We start from the raw sequence: 23400 nt of genomic DNA on the forward strand, positions 1-23400 counted from the left end.
CTAAAAGTTTGATTTTCAAATGTTTATTTTGCTGTAAGTGGGTATTTGTTATGCAAAGTATAAATATAGGTATTAATTTGGAATTTTTTCTTTTATGTGTAGATGGGAAGTTTCTGCCTTTCAGAGGCTGGAGCAGGTAGCGATTCATTTGCTTTGAAGACCAAAGCTGATAAAAAGGGAAATTATTATGTCATCAACGGGTCAAAGATGTGGATTAGCAATGCCAAGGATGCCGGGCTCTTCGTGGTGATGGCAAATGTAGACCTTACTCTTGTAAGTTTGAAAACAAAGCTGCTCCCCATTTCCTTCCTAATCTTTTCATTTCTTTTTTCCTACTTCCATTTCGTTTTTAGGACATAGTCTTAAATTCTTCATTCTCCTCAGTACTGAAAAGGTTAAACAACTGACATCTTTTCATCCTCTGGTTTACTAATATCCTAAAATAAATATTACAATTAACATGAATAAACATTAGCTACATGGAGGATGACTTAATTAATCTCCTAAGCTGTTATATAGGAGGCTAATCTTAAATTTTGTAGAATTTCAGATTTTCTATTTAATAATGAAGAATTTACCTATTTAATAGTACATTTATTTTTAAAAATGTTTTATTCAGTTGGAAAATAGACATATAGCAAAATGATAAAGATATCTTGTGTTTTTTGTCTAGTGTAGCATTTAATTGAATTAAATTTTAAAACTAAAATATGTAATAAAATTAAATTTAAAATGTGGAATTCATCATGTAATACTTTAGTGTCACTTAATAATTTTAATAGCCACAATGGTTTCTGAAAGAGTAAAATAAATAGTAAGGTTCTTGATTTCGAACCTAATGCCCTCCCATACTTCTTGTTTCATAATACACATGTTGCAATTCTGAGTCCATTAGTATTTACTGCTAAAGTCTGTTTTGCTTTGTTTTTTGTTTTTTTTGCTGCACTGGGTCTTTGTCGCTGCATGTGGGCTTTCTCTAGTTGCAGCAAGCGGGGGCTACTGTTTGTTGTGGTGAGTGGGCTTCTCATTGCGGTGGCTTCTCTTGTTGCGGAGCCTGGGCTCTAGGCATGTGGGCTTCAGTAGTTGCAGCACGCGGGCTCAGTAGTTGCGGCTCATGGGCTGTAGAGCGTGGGCTCGGTAGTTGTGGTGTATGGGCTTAGTTGCTCTGTGGCATGTGGGATCTTCCCAGACCAGGGCTCGAACCCATGTCCCCTGCATTGACAGGCGGATTCTTAAGCACTGGACTACCAGGGAAGTCCCTCGTTTTCTGTTTACTTTGAACTCTGGAAACAAGGGATCTTATCAGTCAAAGTGATTATAGCATTTTAAATCTTCATTTCAGGGGTATAAAGGAATTACCTGCTTCTTGGTAGATCGTGATACTGAGGGCCTTCATATAGGGAAACCAGAGAATAAAATGGGAATCAGAGCTTCTTCTACCTGCCCATTAACGTTTGAAAATGTCAAGGTGGGTATCCTAGATGCGGAATGGCTCTGCCTGGAAGTATAACTGTGCGAGAAAGCCGTCGCACTATTAGGCGTGCATAGGAGAGTACTTTGTAAAACTCTTGAACGATGATCTTAGGTTAGGTTATGACCTAAATGTACTTCCCACGAGAGTTTAGACCAGAGGTGGAAACCTGTCTGCCCAGCAGCTGGCCTCAAGAGCCAGCCCGAGGATTAATCTCATTTACACTTCATAAACCCGGTACTTGCGCATCACACATAGCTTCCGAGGAGTGTGGTGTCGGCCCAGCAAGGCCACAAGATGGGGGTGTTGCTCAGTGAGAGTGGAAAACAGCCAGGCAGCGCCCAGTTTAGAGTTGAGTCTTAAAAAAAACGAGGAAAAGATAACTAGAATGCTGTGCTTTAGAACTTTACATAGATCGGACAGGACCTTTTGGCTCACTGGGGATTGTGTGTGTGTCTATGGGGTGTCCTTATGGATGTCGTGTGAGCCTCACTACTGCACCCCAACTGTCTTTCTTCTCCTAATTTCCCTTTTCTTTCTCCGTTCTGCCCACTCTCTCTCCTAACTGCCCATATTAAGAAGCTAAGTGCATTTTCTAAAATTACCTGGTCTAGATCTTTTTTCAAGTAAACGGTTGAATAGTTTTATGTATTTCTTCTCTCCTCCTTTCTGTTTGGTACACATGCCTGTGTATACACACACACACACACACACACACACACACACACACACAAGCACACGGCCCTCAGCTGATTTTGGTTGTGATAATAGTCTCAACAGAAGAAATGTTTCTACCCTTATATGTTTTCTGCTATTCCTAATATTTTATCTTACATTGTAGCATACAGATAAGAGTTCGGGGAAAATTGTTACTCATTTATGATATTGATTAATTGTATGAGATTTCATTTTTCTAGATTCACCGAACGTCTCTGCTGGGCTCTGGAGGATGCAATAGTGAACAGCACGGACTTGAGTCCTATCCTTCTGAGAGCATGTGGGAGACAGTTTAGAGGGAGACAGAGACATAGCAGATAATTTCCTTGGAGTTTAATAAGTACCATGCTAGAGAATTATCACAGAAATTGAGAGTATATGTGCATTAAAAAATATATTACCAAAATGAATTATGTTAAATTAAATTGAGAAATAACTGCACGTTTTTCTTTTCAGGTTCCAGAAGCCAATATCCTGGGACAAATTGGACATGGCTATAAGTACGCCATCGGGGGTCTTAATGAAAGTAGAATAGGAATTGCTGCACAGGTGAGTCAAATTTTAGTCCTTTAACTTGACTCTTCCACACACAGTCAAAACATAAAAAGAAAAAATGCAGTGAAACCAATGAGTGTTTGGAAGCTTGTGAACACAAGATGGCACCCTTCCCTTCCATGAGGTAAAAGAGTAGCTTCTGGCTGTGATTTCTTTAAGATTCCACTTTGGTCAATTATATCATGTCCTGAGAACCAAACAACGGCTTAGTGGTAACAGTTTTTCTGCTTTGAGAGCGTTAAAGTATTATCTAATACCTGGATCGATAACTTAAGTACATTATAGATTAAATGTGGTATTTTTTTAAATCAACTTTTCAAAGTATGTGAGTCATTCTGAAATTTTTAAAATTAAGAATAAGTAACATTCTATTGTGTAGTAAGAGTCTCTATAGATAATAAAAGATTTGTTGCTTAGTGTTTTGCATGTGAAAATCAGACAATTTTTTTGATATGGCAACAATTAAACAGTTATGTATGATGAAAACTATTCAATTTCTTACCAAATTTGCCCTTATAGCATATTAAATTTTTCTGTTAGGTGATAGCAGTTATTTCCTAGAATCACAAAATGAATAAAGTCTTTGGTTTTATTATGAATTATTTCATTTTTGTAATGTATTTATTTTTAATCAATGAGTATCCAAAATTCAAAAACTTACAGCTTTTAGATTTTGAAGATGGTGCATATATTAGCTCTTTGGAGTATTTAAATTGTAATTGTACTCTAGTTTTGTTTTTGTTTTTTTTTTGCTGCTGCTGTTAATTTGCTAGCAAAGTATTCTCAGATCAGAACTTAACCCATGTTTCCCACAAAACTAGATAATCTTTTTAAAGTTTTTCTGTGATTCAACTTCATCAGATATGACATTAAAAACTACAACACTGGATTTCTTTATTCACAGACCTGTAAATAATGTAGATGTCTGGCAGTAAATGCACAGTCTGGGCTTTAGTCTAATTACTCCAAGTTATCTTATAACCGAGTTAAAAGTTAAGGTCAGAAAAAAAGAGAGAAAAAGGTGAGGTCTGGTAGTTATTATTTCCTGGTTAATACTGTGGATGCTTTTTGGAGAAAGAGGCACATGTAACAGTGAACTGGAGGCATCCAACCTCAAGACTCTGTAGTTGTAAAGAATTTAGTTTTTCAGTATTTATAGTGAAAACATTTTACACTGTTTTGGAAAAGCCTGTTTTGATTGACAACTGATAATTACGGTTTTTGTGTCGATATACCATATTGTTGGCATATTGTAAACTTTAGTTATAAGGGTTTAATGACATCATCTTCTCTCATAGCCAAAAGTGCAGTGAGTCGCTGTCTCACCTTAATTTACTTTTGGGGTTTTGTTTTGGTTTGGTTTGGATTTTGTCCTTTAATTTTTAGTGTAATATTCCATTCTCCAGAAAGTTCAAAATAAAAGGCTAAAGGAAAATTTGAATGAACACTAATGAAATATTGATAAGTTTGTGGGCATTTCCCCCAAAAGCTTTAACTATTGATTTTTCTTTTCCTTTTTCTAAAACCTACATGGTTTGGCATAATTAGATAGTGATTTTTTTATTAGTTATCTATTTTATACATATTAGTATATACATGTCAATCCCAATCTCTCAATTCATCCCACCACCACCCTCCCCTTTCCACCCTTGTTGTCCTTACGTTTGTTCTCTACATACATCTGTGTCTCTGTTTCTGCCTTGCAAACCAGTTCATCGGTACCATTTTTCTAGATTCCACATATATATGTTAATGTACAATATTTGTTTTTCTCTTTCTGACTTACTTCACTCTGTATGACAGTCTCTAGATCCATCCATCTCTCTACAAATGACCCAATTTCGTTCCTTTTTATGGCTGAGTAATATTCCATTGTATATATGTACCACAACTTCTTTATCCATTCGTCTGTCGATGGGCATTTAGGTTGCTTCCATGACCTGGCTATTGTAAGTAGTGCTGCAATGAACATGGGGTGCATGTGTCTTTTTGAATTATGGTTTTCTCTGGGTATATGCCCAGGTGTGGGATTGCTGGGTCATATGGTAATTCTATTTTTAGTTTTCTAAGGAACATCCCTACTGTTCTCCATAGTGGCTGTATCAATTTACATTCCCACCAACAGTGCAAGAGGGTTCCCTTTTCTCCACACCCTCTCCAGCATTTGTTGTTTGTAGATTTTCTGATGATGCCCATTCCAACCAGTGTGAGGTGATCCCTCATTGTAGTTTTGATTTGCATTAGTGATGTTGAGCAGCTTTTCATGTGCCTCTTGGCCATCTGTAATTAGATAGTGATTTAATGTTAGAATTTAGAAACAATTTCTAAGGTTGAGTCATTCAATTGTTACGGAGGTTAGTTTGCAATGAGACAGTCCAGCTAAAACTGTCACCACATCCTGATTAGTTCTTGAAATGTATAAACTGATGTTTTTACCAGCTCCTCTGTGCAGTTATCCTCAGCTCTAGCTGTGCATTAAAACATTAGAGTTTTTAGAATGCTGGTGTTTAGGCCACACTCACCACCGCCACCCCCACCACCCCCATTATTGAGCTCCCCGAGATGATTCTCATGTGCTGCCAGGGTTGAGAAACCCTGCTCTTTTATGTTCTGATGCCCTACCCACCAAAGCTCTTGTTAATCCTGATCATATACAAAAGAAGACCAGAAGTGACCTTGCACATTTGACTTCTAGAAGGACTAGAGGCAGCTACTCTACAGTCTTTGAGGCCAGTCTTTGAGCAAAATTTCTGAGGCTCACTTTGTGCCTGGAGACTCAAGCCTAAGGGAGAAGAATCCCAAAAAGTAACCTGGGTGCATGAGCACAGCCACACCAGGAGATTAACTCCTGGAATCAAATGTGCTCTTCTTCACAGGAAATTACTCACATTTTCTCCCAGGGCTTCCCCAGTGGCGCAGTGGTTGAGAGTCCACCTACCGAAGCAGGGGACACGGGTTCGTGCCCCGGTCCGGGAAGATCCCACATGCCGCGGAGCGGCTGGGCCCGTGAGCCATGGCCACTGAGCCTGCGCGTCCGGAGCCTGTGCTCCGCAACGGGAGAGGCCATAACAGTGAGAGGCCCACGTACCGCAAAAAAAAAAAAAAAAAATTTCTCCCAGTTACTAGAACTTAAGTTCTATAAATGCAGTGGATGAAGGTCATTAACATTAGACCTCACCATCTCGGTATCTCTAGTCCTTTCCCTACCCCAACTTTTCAATTTGCCTGTAAAAAGCATTCATAACTTGAATAACTTCATAACTTCATAACTTGAATAATTAAGAGCATAAACTTATAAAAAATAAGAAATTCTGATTTTTTTTTTTTTAACAGATGCTGGGACTGGCTCAAGGATGTTTTGACCACACTATTCCATATATTAAAGAAAGGGAACAATTTGGCAAAAGAATATTTGATTTTCAGGTATATAATTATTACCATCTTTCTACAGTGCTGTGCTCTCCCTCTTCCCATTAATGAAGAGCTTCGTTACAAAGCTGTAAGGGAATCCCTTCGGGGATTTTAATGGGAGAGGCACAGAGAGGAAGGAATAGATCTTGGTGCATATACTTGTGCCTACCTTGACCTTCTCCAAGGGCAGAGCAGTAATCCTTGAGGCCTGGCTATGGCATGATTCAGGATACCTTGGTGAGCACTTGGGAGCTGCCTCCTCACTGCTTCAGAGTTCCAGGGCATGGGGTCTGTAGTCAGACTTCCTGGGTTCAAATCCTGGTTCTTTGTCTTACTATTACTAGCTTTAGTTACCCCACCTCTCCAAACCTCAACTGCCTCATCTGTAAAATAAAGATAACACTCTGTACCGTCTAGGGTGATTCAGAATCAGGTAAATGTTTCAAGTGTTTGACACATTATTAAAAATAAGTCAAATTTTTAAACCTAATTTTGTGATCATTTATTTTTTAAATCTTGGCAGTTAACAATTACCTGAACTTTGAAATTTTTTAAAGAAGCAATACACGTAGTGGTTTATTTTATTATTTATTTATTTATTCATTCATTCACTCATTTATTGTGGCTGCGCGGGGTCTTCGTTGCGGCGCGCCAGCTCAGAAGTTGCGGCATGTGGGATCTTAGTTCCCCGACCAGGGATCGAACCCGGGCCCCCTGTGTTGGGAGCACAGAGTCTTAACCTCTGGACTGCCAGGGAGGTCCCTGTAGTGGTTTATTTTAGATTGCAGATTTTAAACTATTCTTGCGAAATGAATGTGAATTTTTGGACGGGTATATTTTGGATCTGTCAGTGTTCCACATCCAGGCAGGACTTCGACAATGAGCTGTTTTCGGAAATCACAGTTCTCTACCTTGGGCCTGAATGTTACAGGGGCTCCAGCACCAAGTGGCTCACATGGCCACCCAGCTAGAAGCTGCAAGATTACTCACATACAACGCTGCAAGGCTTTTAGAAGCTGGAAGGCCATTCATTAAAGAATCATCTATGGCCAAGTACTATGCATCAGAGGTAAAAGAAAAAAAAGTCAGTCTTTTTATTTTTTAAAGATATTTATTTATTAACCTCTTCATTTAGAAATGTTGGTTATGCATTTGTTTTTCAAGTAAAGTAACATGAACTTTCTAGTTTCTACACCAGAAATGCAAAAAAGTAAAGCTGCCATAGGGAGGTGCTTTGATTCTGTGAGGTCTCCATGTTTTCATAGGCTCTTAGATGGAAACCGAGGCACCCAGTTCAGGTAGAAGGCCCACCATAAATCCCTGGATGAACCTCAGCTGAACGATGGTTGGGACGAAGTGAATGCCCTGGAGATAATGTGAAATAAGAATGCCCAAGAAGGGACTGTCCCTGTGTTGATGCTTCCCGCTCATGCATATGCATTCTACGTGTAACACACCGGACTTTGGTGGAAACTTAGCCTCATCACTGGGCTGCTCTCTCCCAGCTTCGGCAGTACGTCTTAGTCATTCCCTGGCTTCAAATATTTATTTAACATCTTCAGCCCCCAGATTTAATCTTCTGCCTCAGCCTCCCTTCTGAGTTCCAGACTAATAGATCCTGCTTCTGCTTTACCTACCCACCTCCCCCCGACCCCAGTCGCAAACCTGAGTCCGCTTGACACCCTCCTTTCCCTCATCCCCCAGTTGAATCCATCCTCAGTTTTGAGGATTCAACCCCCTAAATATTTCTTTTTTTTTTTTTTTTTTTTTGCGGTGCACGGGCCTCTCACTGTTGTGGCCTCTCCTGTTGTGGAGCCGGACGTGCAGGCTCAGCGGCATGGCTCACGGGCCCAGCTGCTCCGTGGCATGTGGGATATTCCCGGACTGGGGCACGAACCCGTGTCCCCTGCATCGGCAGGCGGACTGTCAACCACTGCGCCACCAGGGAAGCCCCCTAAATATTTCTTGAATTTGTTTTTCTCTCCCTTCGTACTGCCACCTGTCTAGTCCACGCTGTGCCGTTTCTTTATCAAACCACTGGACTCACCTTCTAGCCTCTTGTTTTCCCCTGTTGCTTTCTCCCATCCAGTGTCCCTTTTCAAGGTGTCCATGAGGCCATGCCACGCTCCAGCTTTAAACCCTTCAGTGGCTCCTCACAACAAATGGGGCCTTTTTATTTGTTCCTATTGCTACTTTTAACAAATACCAAAAATGTAGTGACCTAAGACAGTACAATTCTATTATGTCACAGCTCTGGAGGTGAGACGTCTGAAATGAGTCTCACTGGGATAAAATTAACGTGTCAGCAGAGCTGCCTTTCTGGAGGCTCTAGGGGAGAATCCATTTTCTTTTCTTTTCCAGCTTCTAGAGCCAACTCTGTTTCTTGGACTCATAGCCCCTCCCTCCATCTTCAGAGCCAACAGTGTAGGGTGTTCAGATCTGACTGCTTTCTGTTTCCGTGGTTACATCGTCTTCTCTGCCTCCCTCTTTCCTTTATAAGGACCCTTGGGATTACATGAGACCGGCCCAGATAGTCTGGGATCATCACCCCATCTCAAGGTTCTTAACTTAATCACACCTGCAAGTCTCTATGCCATGTAGGTGATGAACATTTACACTTTCTGGGGATTCTCCTGTGGACATCTTTGGGGGCCAGTACGTTATTCAAACTGCTCACCATCGTGTGGGGCCCACCTGCACCCCATTCCCTTTTTACAGGTCACCCCGATCCCAGCCCATTGGTCCTCAGGCCCTTGAGGCTGACGAACCCATTTTCCCCTTGGAGCCTTTCCACGTGTCATTCCTCAGCTTGAAATGTCCCCTAACTCATCCTTTAGTTCTCAGCGAGGCTGTAATTTCCTCACCTATCCTCCATCTAAGTCACGGCAGCTTCCCTAGCAGGCTCTTCTCTTGCCCCATACAGTTTTTCAGTTTCGGTGATTGCTATTCAATCTCTGTCTCTCTGAATGACTAGCAGGACCAAAAGGGCAGTGAGTGACTGGCCACCCCTCACCATTGTGGCTGGCAGAGTGGGTGACATAAGAAGGCCCTTGATTAACATTTGCTGAGTAACAAGTATGAGTCTAAACAAATACCCTAATTTTCTTAAGAAAATAAGAGTTTTGTGAACTAATAGGGTATTTTACATAAATGGTATGTATAGAGAATGGGACTAAGGAGAAATGCTAATTTATAAAATGACTTCAATCCTTCCAACTGCCAATAACAGTGAATCCACGTTACTAAGAATATTCTACAAGAGTGTTTGTAATGCATAAGTTATGTGGCTTCAACATGTGATTTGCTGCTGCTTTTTGGTAGATTGCAGGCCTAATAACTGGCAAATGTATCGACTGGATGGGAGGAGTAGGCTACACCAAAAATTACCCCATGGAAAAATACTTCCGAGATGCGAAGATTGGTAAACAGAGTTTTTACATTTATTTTGTTTTGACTCTGTAGGCTGTTGTATCTGTTTGATTTTTTTAACTACTGGTACGTAGGCAAAGGCAATTTTAATCTCTTCAGTTATTATGTTTATTGGCTCTCCTTTTCTTGTGGCTGAGTTGTTTTCCCCTACTTCTTCCTTCAAAAAAATAGATTTTTATATATATATTTTAAAACATCAAATTTCCTTTTTAAATGCCCCAAGGCCTCTGAAGGCCTTTCAGTGAAACCACAACAAAATCTACTGTCTTAATTTTTCTTTTACTAAAAATGTTAATATTTTCTATTAGTTTAATGCTGTTGCTTGAAGCTCAGTTCTAGTTTTAGACACTAAGTGCCTGCCCAAGCCTGAGCATTCCGCTGCTCCACTGCCAGGTGGGAAAATAGAAACAGCAGTTATGAAAGCTGCCTGTTCCTGAGGAACCATCCAGGCTCGTGTGTTGATAGTTTAGGAACAAAAAACTTCCAGCTGTTTAATACTGATTCTGGAAATCTGTAAACCAAATAGAAAATTGTTATCTCATAGGCAGAATTACCTTGTCAAATAGTACCATATTCAGGGGACATTGGACAGTATTCCTGGTAAAGTTTTACAGTAAATGCAGAGGTAATGTTTGCAGAGCTGTTTCTTGTATAGACTCTTAACCACATCTCCACTCCTAATTGTTCCTTTTCTCCCCTTTGTTTAAGGTACAATATATGAAGGGACTTCAAATATGCAGCTGAACACCATTGCAAAGCGCATAGATTCAGAATACTGACAGCCACGGGAGTAGGACCCCTCCCTGGTGTCACTGGTGTAAAATTTTAAACTATTGTGCCTTGTTGGGGGCTGCATTGAATGATTTTATTTAGGCCCTTCACCTTGGATCTGGAGGTAGACCTTTCCTGTCTCCTCTTTCCAATCTGCTTAACTTAGGTGCAGAAAATCATTTTTAAATTTTGGGAAGAAATACATCCATATTTTCTCCAAAACTATTTTTAAAACTCTATGTGCATTATCATTTTAGCTTCAGGGTATATAGAATTTCACTGTATTGGAATTTGGAAAAATAAAGACAATATAAGTATTTCTTGCAGACATGGGTATTTTATATCCCTGTCATTGTGCATCAGTCAGAGAGACGTTTGTGATAGTTGGCAATTCTATAGAAGAAATAGATTTGATTCTAAGTTGCTAAACTAGGTAGCAACTGATAAAAATTTATTTAGAAAAATCTAAAAGTTTTAGTTCTGAATATCTGAAAATGAGTGGAAAATGGAGGGTATAACTCTGTAGTTTATATAATCAAAGAAAGCATTTCAACAAAGGAAAGCAATATAATTTGCTACTATAATTGACCAGTATGAAAGGTGCATTTCATTATGGTATGAAAGGTTCATTTCATTATGGTTTCAGTAGATCTTTTTTTTTTTTTTTTTTTTTTTGCGGTATGTGGGCCTCTCACTGTTGTGTGGCCTCTCCTGTTGCGGAGCACAGGCTCCGGATGCGCAGGCTCAGCGGCCATGGCTCACAGGCCCAGCCGCTCCGCGGCATGTGGGATCTTCCCGGACCGGGGCACGAACCCGTGTCCCCTGCATCGGCAGACGGACTCTCAACCACTGCGCCACCAGGGAAGCCCCAGTAGATCATTTGAAAAACAAGTCTCTACATTAGTTTTCAAGTATGAAATTTAAATAATTTTGTTTAATAATTAGAATATACTCAATATTGTAATATCTATTTTTTTCTGTCTTTAAATTGAATACTGTTTTCTCAAACTTAGTTATTGAGCTTTATCATGAATAGTAATTCAGAAATTATATTTTGGTTCAGTGATTCTCAAGAGGAGATGTCTTGTCCCCATAAAGAAGTGTATTAAAATCTTGTAAGGAATGAGGGATAGAAGGGAGCTGTGGAGTTCAAAAAGCATATTTGGTAATAGAAAAAATGACATTTCTGGGAAGGCAAAAATAAATCTGTTGTTTTACAGTCAAATTATGGAAAGGCAAAGCTCAACATAATAGACGGCTGGCGATGCCCTTTCTTCAGTATCAGGGATTCTCAATCAGAGAGACCTTGTAGGGTACAGGTCCTCAGTCCCCTTAGGAGGGAGGAGGACAGTGAAAGGTGAGTGTTTTATATTTTCTGGAAGGGGGCATGGGTTAGAGGTGTTGGAAAATGTTTCAACAGTTGCTTAAAGTAATCACTGCTGTCAAAAGGGAAGCACTTTAGTACTTTAATGAAAGGATAATGCTTATTAAGAAAACTTGACATTTTCAAAGTAATTTTGCTTTGCGCATTCATGTTCATTGAATTGGGTTAATTTCTATAATGGATACCATAGTTAAATATTCAGAATTGTGTAAATACGATTGAGATAGGAATTACATTAGAATATTAGGAAGAAGTACGGACAAATTTAGACCTTAGGTCAAAAGAGAGAAAGTCTACTTGATTTTCAGATAGGGCTGATGGAAGCCAGTCGTTCAGTGTTTTAGAACAAAAAGACAGTAATCTAATAAGGAAAGTAGGGGATGGAGGAATGCCCTAAAGGGGGGCTTGGACATCTTTAATTTCTGTGATTATGCGAGAGAGGTGGGCTTTTCAGGTAACGGAATAGAAGCCAACGGTTAGTGAAAAGAATCCCAGCTTCCTCCTGTAGAGTTACAAACGCGTGAAACTACAACAAGCCTCTTTCAGGTTAGTAGCATGAGAGAGGCTCCCATGTACATCTAGACCTTGAATTTATAGTTCATATTGATACAGTTCTAATTGTGTGTATATTTTTTGTGCAGGTTCACAAATAACAGTTGAAAATTAATTATGTACTGTAATTAATATCTGTACCTGCCTTCTATTACTGAATTGTGTTATTGTGCCGTTTACCAAAGAGGATGTTGTGGGTTGTCCCCATAGTTCTTCCATTATAGCTTCTCTTAATAACCATGACTTTGGGGGTCTTGAGTTTGTGTCTAGTGGAGGACGAGCTTGTTTACCTCCTGAAGCCTGTCATTACTGTTCGTTAATTTGAGGATAGGGCTGTCACGGGGCTCAGAAGGAAGAGACTTGAACACAAGCAACAAGTCGTATTTGTGTGGCAGAGCTGGACTCAACCCAACTGCCAAGGTAGTATTGTTAGACATTTCACTTTACAACACAAAAATGAATTGGTGTCAAAGATTTTAGAATTATGGAAAGCTAAATCTAGAAAGAGTTTAGAGAACCATCCAGCCAACTCTCTCATTTAAGAGTGAAGGATTCATGTAACCCAGAATACTTGCCCAAGGTCATCCAAGGCCAAAGATAAGACAAGGATCCAAATGTACTAGGTCCCAATTCAGTGCTCTTCCTACTGTCTACTGCTGTCTCTGTTCAACAGATTTTGGATTTCATCCTTGTTATGTTTCAATACTCTATTGATTTATTTTAGGTTTAACTGATAAAGAATTAACATTTCAGAAGTGTTAAGATTGATCAGTGTCGTTACTTACATATATCAATCACCTGCCAAACACACTGGCTCTCCTAGGATGTAGCTGGTATGTCAAATGTAAAGATTATTGTGTGTGATCACTTGGTTTTATGATTATGATGTGTTTTAGTAAATGCACTAGTTATATCCTTGCTGATGTATTTTTGCTGATCTTTCATAAAGTGAAACTTTTGTTGTAATGGTACATATCAGACTGTAATCAGTGTTACAAAATCAGTATTCTATGGAGAATGAAAAAATAAAGCACTAACTGGAGACTTTTGCTACTCTAATAAAGCAAAATTGTTTGTTATACATACAGAAGAAGTAAGAAAATAGTGTAACCTTCCTGCAAGATAGACACAACACCTCTGTTTACCAGGCTGATAGCTTGACTCTCATGTAAACCAATTTTGTTTGTTTTCAGGGAAGAGGTCTTATAATTTAACTTTAAATTCTTGATGCTAAATAAAATTTTACCAGAGGGACTCCCTTTTTTAAAAAACAAAATAAGCAGCTCTTCGATAGAGAGGTCACCTCTTCACAGTATAGCTCTTATCTAGATGATATTTATGCCCATGTTTATAGTAGTACTTCTGGAAATTTTATATCGTTGAACCTTTTACTCAGTAATACGCTATTGTCTAACCTTATAGGAGATTTCAGCCTATCTGTTCCCCATTATTTCCTACATTATTTTAGAAATCTAGGTGTTAGTCCCTGTTTTCATTTGTCATTCAGTGACCTGTGCCGAGCAGTCATTCAGTGACCTGCGCCGAGCAGGGGCCCAAGGTGCCATGGGCTCCAAGCTGCCATGCAAAGATGAGTAAGACCAGATTCTTATCGAAATGTATTTATGTCAGGTGTCTTTCTTCTGTTCTCATTGGTGTATCTTCACACATAGAAAACCACCAAGGCCAACCTTATGCAAAAGTATTTCTTTAGACCTGTTAGAATGATAAAAATAGTGCTAAGCTCTCTTGAGCTCTTATCATGTGCCAGCCATTATTCTATGCTCTTGACACATAGTAACTCACAGCCCTATAGAGTAGGTGCTCTTGTTAGCCTATTGTAAAGGCAAGGAGACTGAGGCATGAAGAGGGAAATAAATTGCTTATTGATACATGACAGAAGTGATTCAAACTTGGGCAGTCTGGCTGATGAAGGCCCTCCCAGATTCATTCCTTTGGGTCTTTAAGGTTTGTTAATTTTCAGGAGTCTTCTGGTAAAATGCCACTGCCAACTAGCCCTTTATTAGCTAATAATTCTTCAGGATTGTTTCAGATCTTTTAAAGCAGAGAAGCTAGCTGAGAACATGGCCTGTAAAAGAAATAAATAGATGTGGTGGGATCAGCTGTGTTCTCAGAGAAAGAATGGGAGAGTAGGTGGATAGGGCAGTAGGAAGATGCAGTAGAGCAGGGGTCCCCAACCCCTGGGCCATGGACTGATACCGGTCCTTGGTCTGTTAGGAACAGGGCCGCACAGCAGGGGGGGAAAAGCAGGTGAGCGAGCAAAGCTTCATCTGTATTTATAGCCACTCCCCATTGCTCACACTACCGCCTGAGCTCCACCTCCTGTCAGTATTATGGTGAGTTGTATAATTGTTTCATTATATATTACAATGTAATGATAGAAATAAAGTGCACAGTAAATGTAATGCACTCGAATCATCCTGAAACCATGCCCCTACCCCACGTCCGTGGAAAAACTGTCTTCCACAAAACCAGTCCCTGGTGCCAAAAAGGCTGGGGACCACTGCAGTAGAGGGATGAGAAAAGTACTGAAAAGGGAATTACGGAAATACCCCCCCACCAAAAAAAAATCATCTCCATCACAGCCATCAAAAAGCCACCCTAAGGTAGGAAGGAAGACAAGCAGGATGCAGAGCTGAGTGGGTGTGGCTGTAGGATGTTTGACTTGCCATCGCTTGTATGGATAGCTCACATTATACAGGGGAAAAAACCTAACTTTACAAAACTTTTTTTTTCCAAAGAAATCATGGGAAGTGTAAAACAAAATAAGGCAGGAATATAGCCAAACATAGTAGGACTTATAGGTATAAATGGGTTAAACTCACCTGTTCGAAATAAAAGATGTCAAGATGGCACAAAAGGAAAATTTAAATCCCAGCTACATAACATTAGAAACACCTAAAAAAAAGCAGCACAGGAAAGCTGAGATAAAGAGAAGGAAAAAGACCATACAAATGCTACTAAAAGGAAAGCAGGAACAGCAATCAAAACTGAATTAGGGGCTTCCCTGGTGGCGCAGTGGTTAAGAATCCGCCTGCCAATGCAGGGGACACATTGCCATGGAGCAACTAAGCCTGTGTGCTGCAACTACTGAGCCTGCACTCTAGAGCCCATGAGCCACAACTACTGAAGCCCGCGTGCCTAGAGCCCGTGCTCTGCAACAAGAGAAGCCACTGCAATGAGAAGCCCGTGCACCACAATGAAGAGTAGCCCCCGCTCGCCGCAACTAGAGAAAGCCAGGACACAGCAATGAAAACCCAACGCAGCCAAAAATAAATAATTTATTTTTTTAAAAAAAGCTGAATTAAAGGCAAAAATAATTTTAAAGGACAAAAAAAAGGATATCTCATAATAAAACAGGAAAACTTCACCAAGAAGTTCCAATAATCATGAAGTTTATGTCTCTAACAACATGGTTAGGAACTATATACAACAAAACAAAAAATAAAAATACAGTGAAAACATTGACAAAGCCATAATCACAGCCTCTGACTTAGAAATCAACAAGTCAAGTAGGAAATGGTAAGAACAGATAGAGAGGGATTGGGTAGCATAATTAACAAGTTTGATATATATATATAGAGAGAGAGAGAGGAAACTTTTTCTTTTCAAATGCAAATGAATTGTCTAATCTAGAATTTTGCCACAAAGGAAACTTCTACAAACTCCAAAAAGACAGACTTACAGGCAACATTCACTGTACACAATGAGAAGTAAATAACCAAAATATAGGATGCAAAAAAACTCATCATAACTTTAAATAACCTTGGTTAATTAGAAAATAAAGATATAAATTACAAATTGTCAATAAAAGTATGGGAAACTGAGCTGTTTTAGTCAGTGCTTCTGGGAGGATGGACAAGAAGGCATGTCAGGGACCTTAAGGACAGCATAGTTTGTAGTAGTGAAAAATTAGAAATGGCTAGGTAGGAGAATATATAAATCATGGACATACACACTACGTGATCCTGTGCAGCAGTTTAAAAGAATAAGACCCATGTTCTGAGGTTAAATCATCACCAGCTTATATTGTTTAAGAAAATAACAAATCACATAAGATTTGTGGAAAACGGTACAAATCTATATATTTCTGTAAGTCCAAGCATGTATATAAATTCTTAGAATAAACTGGGAAAATACAGTCATCACACTGAGGGCTGCGCGGGGAGTGGGGGCCAAGAAGACGGCATGAGAGTCGTTGGCATCATCTAGATTGTTTGAATTTTTATAATTTCATAATATTGTGCAATTGTAATAAAGTAAATATAATCTTGTGTAATTGAAAATAAATTAAAGCTGTGTATAGGGTTATGGAAAATTTTCACTCTTGTGCATCAATTCCCCTTTAACCAACTTTTCTGCTTTTCTCAAATAGCCACAGCCACGTAGGCAGCTCCATTCGGCCACACGGGAGACAAAGACTCTGACACAGAGAGGACAGAAAAGGGGGCTGACACCTAAGCCCTTGAAGGTTTGACCTCTGTGGGTAAATAGCACTGACCACGTTGAAAGACCCTCCCACGAAAAGCAGTGTGTGTCTTGCTTTGCTGAGCGGGGACTTCCCCGGGTTGGGTTGGGTTGGGTTGGGTTGGGCGCATACTCGGGTATGAACTGGACCGTCTGCACTGGCCTTGGGATTAGCATCTTTTCTTTAGTTGTAATTTGATTTTATGTGATTCAATCTGAGGTATTGAAACATAATATTTTCTTGGACAAGAAAAATAAATTTCAAAACATCTCAAGTCCAAGGACCCAGGTTTAAATTGGCTGAGCAAAACTAGGGCCTATGACCTGCAAACTAGATTTTTTTTTTAACGTTTTAAATGGTATGTAAATATGTGCATAATCTCCTTAATTTTGCCTCTTGCCCACGAGGCGTAAAGAAAAGTTTGCCAGCCCATGATGAAAGTAGTGCCTCCTAAGTCTGATTTTACTCAAGTTGGTCAGTCAGGGTGTCACCAAAATAAAAAAGAAAAGAAGACCTCCCCTAGGAACTCAGGTTATTATTGTTCTCTCTGAATTTCATTTGTAACCTGTCTAGCCTGATTGGCTCCTTGCTTCAATCTACAGAAGTGCTCGGGTCTCCCCATCCTTAAAGGATAAGCTTCCGTGAGCTGCTGCTCCATTCTCCCTGCACCAACCCCTCGTACTCATCGCCTGATCCTTTAATCCCTTTTTGCTTGAAGTTCACTTTTGTCAGTGAGTTTCAACCATGTTCTTAAAGTTATCTTTTTACCCTTAATTCGTGGCTGATTATATCCATTCCGAACATAGCTTTGGATACCCCACTTCTAAGATTCTGCTTCCTTTACTTTTTGACAAAATGTCTACTTTTGGCTGACTCTTGGTTTCTTTTCCCATAAGTGGGAATTCTACCATTTATCAAGATTCCACGATTGCAGCTCTTCTATCCTCCACACTAACGTCCTCACTGTGTTTTAGAATAACTTCTAGTCTTTTTTTTTTTTTTTTTTTTTTTTGCGGTACACGGGCCTCTCACCGTTGTGGCCTCTCCCGTTGCAGAGCACAGGCTCCGGACGCGCAGGCTCAGCGGCCATGGCTCACGGGCCCAGCCGCTCCGCGGCATGTGGGATCTTCCCGGACCGGGGCACGAACCCGTGTCCCCTGCATCGGCAGGCGGACTCTCAACCACTGCGCCACCAGGGAAGCCCCCTTGCCTTATTTTGCACTCAGTCATACAACAGAAACCTATCACTGTATAATGTATGTACAGTTCCTTTGCACATTAATACTCCATCTTTTCAACCCAATTGATTTTTCCAAGTAGACAAAGGCTAAGGATACATGTATTGATTGCTGCTAAGCTCACTTTAAATGTATTTTGTAATAAAGGGCATTTTTGAGACTGAAACAACCCTGCAGTTGTCCAATGGGTAAGAAGTCTTGGGAATTACTCAGATTGAAACATACCAACATTAAATTTATTTTTAAAATTTTATTTATTTATTTATTTATTGGCTGTGTTGGGTCTTCGTTTCTGTGCATGGGCTTTCTCTAGTTGCGGTGAGCAGGGGCCACCCTTCATCGCGGTGCATGGGCCTCTCACTGTCACGGCCTCTCTTGTTGTGGAGCACAGGCTCCAGACGTGCAGGCTCAGTAGTTGTGGCTCACAGGCCTAGTTGCTCCGTGGCATGTGGGATCTTCCCAGACCAGGGCTCGAACCCGTGTCCGCTGCACTGGCAGGCAGATTCTCAAACACTGCGCCACCAGGGAAGCCCAGAAATGTACCAACATTAAAAGCTGGCTAGATTCATCTGTACCATTTTTCTAGGTTCCACATATATGTGCTAATATATGGTATTTGTTTTTCTCTTTCTGACTTATTTGTAGCGCAGGAATAGAGATGCAGACGTAGAGAACGGACATGTGGACATGGGAGGGGGAGGTGGAGGGGGATGAATTGGGAGATTGGGACTGACATATATACACTACCATGTGTAAAACAGATAGCTAGTGGGAAACTGTGTAGCGCAGGGAGCTCAGCTCAGTGCCCTGTGATGACCTAGGTGGGTGGGATTGGGGGGTGGTAGTGGGAGGGAGGTCCAAGAGGGAGGGGATATATGTATACACATAGCTGATTGACTTCGTTGTAAAGCAGAAACTAACACAACGTTGTAAAGCAACTATACTCCAATTAAAAAAAAGTTATACCAAAAAAAACTGGCTAGATATAGAAAGGCATGGATGTTGTTTTTTCAGCATTAAAAAATGTAGGCTCTGTTCATCTACTGTCGTGTTCTAAGAAGGCATCATTTGGTGGAAATTCATGCTGTCTTGGGGTTAACACACTTCTCACCTCAGTTGACCCTAAGTTTATACAAATGTTTGCCTCATTCCAGCAGATGTTTTGGTCTGAAATTTCCACTGGGCTTCAGCAATCCAGGGCAATCTCCAGAAGAGTAAAAATTTCAAAACAAGTTTATTTCTTCATCTCTGACTCATAATGTAGATGGAGAAGAAGCTGAATCCAAATCCAATACTGTAGTGTTCACCACTGGCCCCTTAGAGGAAGGAGCTTCATGTGATTATGCAAACGTCAGAAGAGTCCACAGGCATCTGAAGGGGATATCTCTTGAAAGAAAATCCTCGTGCTTCCTTGGTACCATCCGGAAGAGAGTGCTCTCAGATGGGTGGGTTGGTTTTGAGGCTTTTCTGTAATTTCTCTCAAGACTCATTTTTCTCTTATGTTCTTCTGAAATTGTCCTATGCCCTTAACTTCTAACATTTTTCTGGCCCCTATTTCCTCTTGCATTTTTACTACCTCACTTTATGGGTTTCCCACAGTAATTTCAGCATGCCCTGTGTAAGAGAGAACATCTCCCCCGCCAGCATTTCTGCACGTGTTCTCTGAAGGTGAGGAGGCCAGGCCCTGATGTCCCTGGGCCTGGGGCTAGCCTACCACCGGAGGCCCAGCTATGGTCTCGTTGGGTTTTTTTAAATTAATTAATTAATTAAGTTTTGGCTGAACCACATGGCTTGCAGGATCTCAGTTCCCTGACCAGGGATTGAACCCTGGGCCACAGCAGTGAAAGTTCAGAATCCTAACCACTAGGCCACCAGGGAACTCCCCTAGTCTTATTGTTTTAATCAGTAATTACTTTTTTAATTAATAAAGAGGGTGAAATTAATTAATTAAAGAATGCACCTTCATAAAAAATGTAAATTGAAGTTAAGGCAAAGTTTAAAATTTAAATTCTTCTTCATCTGTTTCCAAAAGTTATTTTTCTTTTAAAGTACTCAAAATTATTAATATTAAAAGGCCAGGGACTTCCCTGGTGGTGCAGTGGTTGGGAATCTGCCTGCCAATGCAGGGGACTCGGGTTCAATCCCAGGTCTGGGAAGATCCCACATGCTGTGGAGCAACTAAGCCTGTGTGCTGCAACTACTAAGCCCTCGCACCACAACTACTGAGCCCACACGCCTAGAGCCCGTGCTCCGCAACAAGAGAAGCCACAGCAATGAGAAGCCCGTGCACCACAACGAAGAGTAGCCCCCGCTCACCGCAACTAGGGAAAGCCCATGCGCAGCAATGAAGAGCCAACACAGACAATAATAAAAAACAAATAAATAAATTTTACAGGCCAAATAAAATTCCAACTTATATAAATTTTTTTTATTTAAATAAAACTTAATTTTGATTTTTGAAATTTCAATTAGTTATTAAATACTTTTTATAAAAAAGACCATTCACAATTCTAGTATTCAGTGTCCATCAGTTAATGGAATGAATTGGTGTCACATGCCATGCATGTTACATGTCGACACACGTACATAAAGTTAAAAATCATGTGAATTATTAGTATTACAAAATGTTGTCAGCCACCATGTAAAACTGTTGGAAAGCTATGCCAATTCATGGGAACTTCTGGAACTGTCCATCGGAACACAGAGAAGCCAGAAAAGGGAAGCTCTGCTTTGGGAAATGATCATTGGTTATGCAAGGATCTATCCCACTCTTGTTTTCCAAGAGGAAGGATTTGACAAGTTAGTGAATTTGTCTTTTCCCTAAGCAAATCCTCCTCACCTCCAAAGCAGTATCTCTCTCTGATATTGTCCTCGTCAGGATTCAGGCTCCTTTTGTTTCAGGCACTTTGGGCAGAGGAGATGTGGTCCCCCATGACTTGAAAGGTGTTAGTCATGAGGGTGGATGCTTAGGGCTCAGGTCACCATGTGCCAGCATGAGCACCAGATCCCAGTGAATACAGGGACTGTTGTGTGTTTATGAAATGCAGGGCCTGGGGCAGCAGGTCCCCTTGCCCATGTCTAAGTGCAGTACTAACATTGAGAATATCCGTACAATACTTGCAGAATACATCATTCTGAAATGCTCCGAGACAACTTGCCAAATTCTTGGAACTGTGATGAAATAAGTTAAACTCCTTTATCTAGTTTTAAAATTGCTTCTGTTGCCACATCTTCATATAGGTTGTTAGTTCTAAGATTTGGTTCCTGACACAAGGAAAGCAGAGCTGGATACCACCACAGCCATTCCCAGCGTATGAACCAGGCATGTGGTATCTGAAGCAAAGCTTCTGCTTCTCAGCCTTGACTGGGAGGTCAGGTTCAAGACCAGAGAGAAAGTGGAGGCTCTGCCCCCTTTTCCCGTCCAGCTTTATCCTAAAAGCAGCCGATAGCGTTTGGGTAGAGGTGCAGGTACTCTGAGGAAAGGAGTCCAATGCTTTTATTCTTTTGTTTTCAGCCACGCTGCGCAGCACGCGGGATCTTAGTTCCCTGACCGGGGATCAAACCCGAGACCCCTGCAGTAGAAGCACGGGGTCCTAACCACTGGACCGCCAGGGAAGTCCCCCCCCAACGTTTTTATTCTTGACAAGGGAAGGATGAGATGAGACCTGGAGCCAAGAATCGTCAGGTACTGGCTTTAAGATGTGGGGTAAAAGGGAATCAAAATCTTAAGAACAAGCAAGGAGGCAAGCTCAGGAAGCTAGAAGGAGTCAGGAAATGCCCAGTGGTGCTGACTGGGGGTGGGAGGGAAGAAGAAGAACATTCAAAGGGAAAGCCTCCAGCACTCCTGGCCCTGGAGAAGGAAAATGGACTTGGGAGCACGTCCGTGGGATACTCCAGGCACTGAACTGAAGGTTTGCCTGCAGCTGAGCCTGAGTTCATGGGCACTGAGTACATTTAGACCAAAGGAGGGCTCAGTTACTCTTATTAGGGAGGAAAAAAGGAGGAGAAATATGTCAAAATAAGTTTGCGGAATTAAAAGTCAGGTGGGGGGCTTCCCTGGTGGCGCAGTGGTTGGGAGTCCGCCTGCCGATGCAAGGGACGCGGGTTTGTGCCCCGGTCCGGGAAGATCCCACATGCCGCGGAGCGGCTGGGCCCGTGAGCCGTGGCCGCTGGGCCTGCACGTCCAGAGCCTGTGCTCCACAGCGGGAGAGGCCACAGCAGTGAGAGGCCCATGTAGCGCAAAAAAAAAAAAAAAAAAGTCAGGTGGGTTGTGAGGACTTCTGAAATTAGGAGATACACTTTTTTTTCTGGATGAGAGGAACTTTTGAGATAGCCAGGGACAGAAGGGAGAAGCAAGAAACCATGAAAAGTTGTGGAATTACCTAATTTGGGGTAAGAGAGAAAGAATCTTTCCCATCTGCTATGGACTGAATGTTTGTGTTCATATATTGAAATCTTAACCCACAAAGTGGGTTAAAGTATTAGGAGGTGGGGCCTCTAGAAGGTGCTTTGAATGGGATTACTGCCCTTATCAAAGGACCCGGCTGAGACCCCTTGCCCCTCCAGCCACAAGAAGTTACGGTGAGAAGACGGCTGTCAATGAGGAAGCAGGTCCTCACCAGACACCGAATCTGATGCCATCATAATCTTGAACTTCCCAGCCTTCAGAACTGAGAAAGAAATGTTCGTTGTTTATAAGCCACCCAGTTGAGCCTGAACAGACTAAGGCATCACCCCTGCCCCAGCCTCCAGATGCTGAGAAAACGAATCTGCAGGATGGATGGCCAGATAGGAAGCGCTCTTTGGGTAGTGTTTTTTCTTGAGAGAGGAGCCGCTTAGTAAATGTTTCTCCTTTCTTTTACTCACTCTTCATTCAAGTGGGGGCCACAGCTGGGAGTTGCTGGGGACACTAAAACATCATCTGGAAAATCAACCAGATAGGGACGATGGCATTTGCCAACACTCTTCTCAGGGGGTTTGGAGTTTGATAAACCACTTGGATGGAGGAGGTATGAGCCTTGTCTCAGTCACCTCACAGAGCTTGGAACCCCAGAGCCCTGGGGGCCTCAGGGCTGTTTGATTCATCAGCTCAGCAAAGTTATCAGGCCCAGGGTCTTCCCATCTCTATACTCTGCCGTCCTTCCACGGACATCATCCTCAGGCAGGTATAGCCAGGGTGCTGCCACAGCTGCAGGTGTTACCCTTTAACACAATAATGTCCAGGAGAAGAAGAGCTTCTAGGGATGATGGAAGAACAGTCCTCCAGAGATTTCTCTTCTTATCCTCCGGGCCAATTTTGAGTCCCATACTCGTTCCAAAATCATCCCTGGCAAGAAAGTAGTCTTACCTTTAGGGCAAAGGAGTACCCACCCAGGAAAGGTCCACT

The 23400-nt window shown here is 41.3% G+C and overlaps 1 protein-coding gene across 4 annotated transcripts in view; it reads left to right on the plus strand.

Moving 5' to 3' along the window:
* Window positions 1-16607, plus strand: part of ACADSB (acyl-CoA dehydrogenase short/branched chain) — a 41587-nt gene extending 24980 nt beyond the window's left edge. Inside the window, exons 5-11 of one of the 4 annotated variants that reach the window (XM_082674210.1) lie at window positions 103-273; window positions 1343-1468; window positions 2645-2737; window positions 6077-6166; window positions 7086-7223; window positions 9476-9575; window positions 10292-16607. In XM_082674210.1, the coding sequence (XP_082530336.1) occupies window positions 103-273; window positions 1343-1468; window positions 2645-2737; window positions 6077-6166; window positions 7086-7223; window positions 9476-9575; window positions 10292-10362 (789 nt within the window). In that variant the 3' untranslated portion in view covers window positions 10363-16607. The remainder of the gene's footprint in view (window positions 1-102; window positions 274-1342; window positions 1469-2644; window positions 2738-6076; window positions 6167-7085; window positions 7224-9475; window positions 9576-10291) is intronic. The other 3 variants (XM_082674211.1, XM_082674212.1, XM_082674213.1) reach the window with 3 other exon arrangements.
* Window positions 16608-23400: the final 6793 nt, after the last annotated feature.

Source organism: Grampus griseus (assembly GCF_964374135.1).
Source record: "Grampus griseus genome assembly, chromosome: 16".
Taxonomy (NCBI): domain Eukaryota; kingdom Metazoa; phylum Chordata; class Mammalia; order Artiodactyla; family Delphinidae; genus Grampus; species Grampus griseus.